Genomic DNA, 7,444 nt, shown 5'->3' on the forward strand with positions numbered 1-7,444 from the left:
TTCCTTCTGAGGAGTGGCTGGTGAGTTTGAACTGCCAGCCTCCTGGTTAGCTGTTAAATGCCTTAGGCACTATGCCACCAGAGCTCCTACATTCTGCCTAGCAACTCTATATATCCTTTTCAGGGAAGACTCTGATTGGCTATTTTTATCACTGGGTATGTTTGGACCCAGAACCAGTTATTATGGACTGGGAGATAGGAACTTATGATTGGCCAGCCTGGCTGTCGTGACTTGAGGTGTGAGTTGAGGAGACAGTGATTAACTACCCCTCCAAGACCACAAAGAGACAAGAACAGGGACATTAACAAGATAAGTAGGCTCCGTCTAAAATGTCTAAGTATTAGCCCACCTCTCCCTCCTTTCTGAGGGCAAAGGCCAGCTGTTTTATTCAGCAGAGTCACCTGCTCCCACCACTGTGGCTGGCACATAGCCATTACACAATTAATGTCCAATGAATGAATCTACTAGCACCAAAAAAATCAGTCCACTCTCACAAATTCCAAATGGTTTTGCTTATTGCTTATTATTTTCTCTACACTTTCCTCTCTCCAAATTGCAAGATCATTCTGTCAAGGTCTCATATAAATTTAGTACTTATTGATGTTTTCCAATCAAATAAAACCTATATGTGTTCATCGCAGAAGTTTAAAAATCTAAATAGGAATAAAGCAGGAAATGAAAATTCTCCATGATCCTGTTTTGTCGTTGAGTGCCATTAGTTGATTTAACTCATGGGGACCCCATGGGACACAGCAGAAGTGTCCCACAGGGTTTTCTTGGCTGTAATCTTTACAGAAACAGGTCACCAGTTCTTATTCCCACAAAGTAGCTGGGTGGGTTTGAATCACCAATTGTCTGGTTAGCAACCGAGTGCTTAACTGTTTGTGCCACCAAACTAAAACAAACAAACAAAAAAACATTGTTGTCAAGTCAATTCTGACTCTTAGTGACCCTAAAGGACAGAGTAGAACCACCTTATAGGGTTTCCAAGGCTGTAATCTTTAAGAAAGCAGACTGTCGCATCTTTCTCCTACAGAGCAGCTGATGGATTCAAACTGCCAACCTTTCAGTCAGCATCTAAGCACTTAACCACTGTGCCACCAGGGCTCCTTTAATCCTGTTCTCTTACAAAAAAAAAAAGTTAGTATTTTAATGTATTCCTCCCCCTCAATATGTTTACTGCCTTTTCAAATTACAAACATAAATTTAATAGTACTTTAAAAGTCCCCCTTCCCACCACATGCACACAGATACATGTAAATATATAGAAGGTCCCAAGACGGTTCCTAAAAAACTAGAAACTGTAGGAAAAAGGGAAGGAAGAAGATCCACTTTACACTCTAGTCACTGTTATGGATTGAACAGTGTCCCAAGAACTATGTGTTATAAATCCTAACCCCTACATCTATGGTATAATCCCATCTGGGAATGGACTTTCTTTGTTAATGAGGCAGGATTAGTGGAGAGTGTGCCTTGAATCAATCTTTTATGAGATATAAAAGGAGTACATTGTGAGATATAAAAGGAGTACATTGTGAGATATAAATGGAGTACATTAGGCAAGGAAGCAGAGATGGGGGAAGATAAATGCTAAGCCACATGGTGATCTCTATGGAACCAGGAAACAAGCTGAAAAGAGACAAGGACCTTCCTCCAGAGCTGACAGAGAGAACTTTTCCCTAGAGCTGGCATGCCAAATTCAGACTTCCAACTTCCTAAACTGTGAAAAAGTAAATCTGTTCATTAAAGCCATCCACTTGTTACAGTGGCACCAGATAACTAAGACAGTCACCTTGTGAAAAACATTTTCAAATACTTAAAATAAATAAAACATTGCAAATATATAATGTAGCAAGTCAAATTTCCTTATAACCTTATGTTTCTTAGCAACTTTATTGAGATATAATTAACTTACTATAAATTCACACATTTACAATATATAGTTCAATGGGTTTTAGTATGTTCATCAAACTGTGTATCTAACACCACAAAGAACTTTAGAAAATTTTTATTGCCCTGACTTGAGGAAAGCACACTTGAGTCTTGGAGTCCAGGGATCTTAAAGAAAGCTGGTCATGTAGGCACATACCTGCTATGGGAGCAGACACGGTATAGACCCCAAACCAGGCATCAGGTGCACATTATAAGTCTTCCTGTTTACATTAAACACTATGCCTAGCAGCATACAGAGTAACGTCACTAACCAGTAACTTCTAGAACATTGTAGGAGTTTAGTTCTCCACCTTTGGCCAAGGGTCACTGCCATGGTCACAGAGATAAACAAGAACTGAGTGGAACAGACCTGTGTCAACCCTTTCCTGGCACACTCCCACCAAGAAGCTGTGAGAATACCTCTATCCCACTCACTTGCCAACCTTGGATATTAGGAATATTTTTAACAATTGTCAATCTGAAAAGTGTAAGATGGTGTCTTAGTGACTTGATTTTCTGGACTATTACTGATGTTGAGCATATCTTCATGTACTCATCAGCCACTTGTTTTTCTTCTGTGAATTGTTGACTCATAGTCTTGCTTCACTATTTTTATCAGATTGGCTCTTTTTTGGTATCAGTTTGTAAAAATTATTATATATTATTATATATTATATATCAATTATCATATAGTATTATGGTTAGTAAACCTCTGATCACCTAAACTATTTTCCAACTTGGTTCTTTTCATTTTTAAAATACACCGAGGCCATCATTCTACGTCAGAATGTGAATCCGTGTACCTGATACCTTTCTGAACAACAGGCTCTGGTGTCTGAATGCTCCTAGACTCCTGAGGGATCAGCACCAGGATCAGCACAAAGCTGGTTCCTATGAGGGCGGGGGTCAGACACACCCCACTCTCCCACTTCTTCATTCCTGATTCCAGCCATCCTCCCCACAGCAACTCTCTGCTTCTCTGCTGGAACTGATCATTCATGGCAGTGACCACACAGAATTCACAGACCATATTCACAGTTAAGTGGTCTATTAGCAAAGTAACAGGCTATAACTTTGGATCAGGATCAAAAAGTAATATGAACAACAATATGAAAGTAATATGAACAGCTCAGGATCATGAAGCAGAGAGGCGAGGCCTGGAAGGCTCTCCCAAGGTAACGAGCACATCCCATCTTTGGCACAGGACGGCTTCCAGCGAAGACAGCACCCTCAGGGCCTTCTCGGCCATGCAAGCAGGCAAGGCCTTGTCGGCTGTGCACACCCCCTCTTGGCTTGGTAGACGTCCTCTCAGCCATGCTAGCAGGCCCTTCTCTCAGCTGTGCATGGACCCTCTTGGCCACGGAGCCCTCTCTGTCTTCAGCCTCCCAACTGCGAACTGTCCCAGCTCAGAGCCAGTGCAGCACCTTGGTCAGCTCCCTGAGCTGCCTTCCTAGCAGTAGCTTTCTGCCTTCTGGCACCATCTCTGCCACAGGCCTCCTTCTGGGCCTGTCACTGCCACTGGGCCCCTTCCAAGCCTGTTGCTGACTTCAGTGCTTGTCATGGATTGAATTGTCTTCCCCACATATGTGTCAACTTGCCTGGGCCGTGATTCTCAGTGGTCTGGCAGCCATGACATGGGAGTTTTGTAATAATCCCCAAGGATGTGATGTGATGTGAGAAGCCAATTGGGCATAAGAGGATCAGGGTGGAATGCAACACCCATAAACCCTGATCCGGTATAAGGGGAGTGCTCTGGGGGTGTGGCCTGCTACATCCTTTGTCTTACAAGAAATGAAAGGAGAGAGGAGGAGCAGGAGGCAGGACCTACCGCCACCAAGAAAGAAGAGCTGAGAGTGGACTGTGTCCATTGGACCCAAGGTCCCTGTGCTGGGATCCTCCAAGTACCAAGAGAGACAAAGAGAGCAAGGCTTCCCGCAGAGCCAGTGCTCTGAGCTTGGACTTCTAGCCTCCTCAACTGTGACAGAATACAGTACTGTTTGTTGAAGCTATTCACTTGTCGTATCTGTTATAAGTAGCACTAGAGAACTAAGAAGGAGCTCTGGTAGCACAGTGCCTAAGGGATGTGACTGCTAACCAGAGGCTCGTGGTTCCTAAGACAGTGTTACAACCACGGACCTGTATTACAACACTTTTAGGAGGGTCTTTGCCTCCTCTCTCTCTGCTGCTTTGCTCTGCTTGCTTCTCAAACACCTCTGTGGGTTTGGCTGCTATGTAAGCAAATTCCTTTTCAATTTCAAGGCATGGCCCTCCCAGCAAGACCACATACTGACCAATCCCCTCAGTGGATGACAGGTCACTCACTTTGCATAGTCAACCTACCAATCCCTGCAAGGTGTGTAAAACAGATCAATTACAGGGCAGACTGAAGCTTAGGGCTAGACAAAACTTATCAAACTATCAAGTTGTTTACAGCTTGCCCAGGTGATCTCAATCAACTTGGACAGAAGTAACGAACCCTCTGGGGTATAAAACAACCTGGAACCCTCTCACCCAGTTGCTTCTCCAAAGAACCACAGCAAAGGCAACCCCTCAGGGTTTAGAAGGAAAATCCCCCAACCTGTGTTTCCAAAGAACCAAGGCAAAAGGCCAAAGAAATTCATTTCACCACCAACAGCAAGATAAACAGTGGTTTAAAAATTTTTTACTGTGATCTGGGTGAAATCTTACAGAGCAAATTCACTTTCCACACAGCAGTTCACATACACTTTGTCTCATAACATTGACTGTAATTTCCCACAAGGCAACAGCTCCCCCCCAACTTCCTCCCCATAGTTAACTCTTCCCTGTGTCCTTCCCTCCATGCACTCCTGCCCCCTGAGCTGTCTCCCTGTGCATACACAGCCCTTCTATCTTCCCATGATTGTTCTCTCCAAGGGGTGTATCTACCTAATGTAAATGTTCAGCTCATATGCCTGTCTTTCGAAAATAAACTTTAAAAAAAATTTTTTTAGTTTATTGTGGAGCAAATTATACATAACAGAACATAAACCATCTCAGCAATTTCTACGTGTACAATTCAGTAACAGTCTTACAATCTTCAAGTTGTACAACCATCCATTCTTGCTATCCTTTTCCAAATCACTCCACCACCATCAATATAAATTCAATACCCCCTAAGCAAAAACTTCCTTTCCCCCCTAAAACAGCAACATAAACTTGAAATCCTACTCTTTTTTTAAGTTTATGATGCAAGTTTCAAATAATCAGGTTCCTTTCTCCTGGTACAGTTGGTATTCACATTTTCCTTTTTTTTTTTTTTCTTTCAGACTTGGAGACAAATTCTGTGTCTATTCAAGAAATACCACTAAAAGAGAGCGTTTCTGAAGAGTCAATAGCCTCGTTAGGAAAGATGCATGGAACTGTGGGGCACATGTTTGGAGATCTCAAGTTGGGAGAATCATGGGCATATCACCACTGGTTGGAGGACCAGGGGAACCAGGAGAAGCCTTTGAGGTGTTTGTTTGCTGCTCCCAAGGAAATGGCCTCTGGGGAGAGAGGCTTGGGTTGCACTGAGCTTGGGAGAAGCCTCCGGCTGACTTCAGCCTTCGTCAGGAAGCAAAGAATAGTGGGTGGAGAGAGACCCCTCAAGTGGCACAGGCCAAGAAAGAGCTTGAAACGCCAAAGGACATTCATAGAGAAGAAAGTATTTCACTGCACGGGATGTGGGAAAGCCTTCACTTACCATTCAGACTATATTTTGCATCAGAGAGTTCACACTGGAGAGAAACCCTACAAGTGTAATGATTGTGGGAAGACGTTTAGCAACAGCTCCTATTTCATCCAGCACCATATCATTCACACTGGAGAGAAGCCCTATGCATGCAGCGAATGTGGCAAGACCTTCACCCAGAGCTCGTCGCTCACTGAACATCAGAGGATTCACACTGGAGAGAAACCCTACAAATGCAAGGAGTGTGGGAAGGCCTTCACCCAGAGCTCCTCCCTCATCAAACACCAGCGTTGTCATACTGGGGAGAAACCCTATAAATGCAACCAGTGTGGGAAGTTCTACTCACAGGTTTCCCACCTCACGCGCCACCAGAAAATCCATACGGGGGAGAAGCCCTACAAGTGTAGTGAGTGCGGGAAGGCCTTCTGCCACACTTCCTCCCTGACCCAACACCAGACAATCCACACAGGGGAGAAACCATATAAATGTAACGAATGTGGAAAAACGTTCAGCCACAGTTCCTCCCTGACTCAGCACCAGCGAGTTCACACTGGAGAGAAACCTTATGAATGCTCCAGCTGTGGCAAAGCCTTCAGCCACAGTTCTTCGCTGACTCAGCATCAGAGAATTCACACTGGTGAGAAGCCCTATGAGTGTAACGAGTGTGGGAAGGCTTACACACAGATTTCCCACCTCATGAGGCACCAGAGTGTTCACATGGGGGAGAAACCCTACATATGTAATGAGTGTGGGAAGGCATTTAGTCACACCTCATCTTTTACACAACACCAAACAATTCACACTGGTGAGAAGCCCTACAAGTGCAATGAATGTGGGAAAACCTTCAGCCAGAACTCTTCCCTCACACGCCACCAGAGGATTCACACTGGGGAGAAGCCCTATGAGTGTACAGTCTGCAGAAAGGCATACACTCAGATTTCACACCTCATTCAGCACCAGAGGGTTCACACTGGAGAGAAGCCATACGAATGTGGGGAGTGTGGGAAAGCCTTCAGCCGGAGCACCCACCTGATTGAGCATCAGAAAATCCACACAGGTGAGAAACCCTATAAGTGTAAGGAGTGTGGGAAGACATTCAGTCACAACTCATCCCTCACTCAACATCAGAGGATTCACACTGGTGAGAAACCCTATGCCTGTAAGGAATGTGGGAAAGCCTTCAATCAGAGTATCCACCTTATTCAGCATCAAAGAATTCATACTGGAGAGAAACCCTACAAGTGCAATGACTGTGGGAAAACCTACACACAGATTTCACACCTCATTCAGCATCAGAAGGTTCACACTGGTAGCAAACGCTATGCATGCAAAGAATGTGGAGAAGGTTTCAGCTGGAGTTCACACCTTACTGAGCATCAAAGACATCACACTGGGCGCAAAGCCTTTGCTTGTGCTGATTTTGACCAAGCCTTGCCTGCAGCACACAACTGGCTGAATATCAGAGAATTCATGCCGACTAGAAATGCAACCTGAGTATGTAATGAATATCAGAGAATTCATGCCGACTAGAAATGCAACCTGAGTATGTAATGAACTGGCAGTTTTGCTGTTCCATTAAGTTCAGCCTTCATCAGCACTAGTGACTTCTCCTGAGAGAAGAACTCTGAAACTATATATATTTAAATTTCCTACAGGGAGGATGACACATTATACCAGCAGTTGGGAAAGCTTCTGATCATGGTGGGGCTTCCACCCATGTACTTCCTCAGTCCTACAATATTTTCAGATAGCAGTTTGGTTAGGGAATGTGCTAAATCAGATGCAACCTCATCTGAGATCTTTAATAAGAACAGCTATCAC

The 7,444-nt window shown here is 44.1% G+C and overlaps 1 protein-coding gene across 1 annotated transcript; it reads left to right on the top strand.

The window, feature by feature from the left end:
* Window positions 1-5,302: 5,302 nt before the first annotated feature.
* LOC103211665 (zinc finger protein 883) lies at window positions 5,303-7,117 on the top strand. The gene has a single exon (XM_042783247.1). The coding sequence runs from the start codon at window positions 5,303-5,305 to the stop codon at window positions 7,115-7,117; it is 1,815 nt and encodes a 604-aa protein (XP_042639181.1).
* The last annotated feature ends 327 nt before the right edge of the window (window positions 7,118-7,444 follow it).

This window comes from Orycteropus afer, unplaced genomic scaffold, assembly GCF_000298275.1.
Source record: "Orycteropus afer afer isolate SDZICR_OR568_19922 unplaced genomic scaffold, OryAfe1.0 scaffold00766, whole genome shotgun sequence".
In the NCBI taxonomy this organism is placed as follows: domain Eukaryota; kingdom Metazoa; phylum Chordata; class Mammalia; order Tubulidentata; family Orycteropodidae; genus Orycteropus; species Orycteropus afer.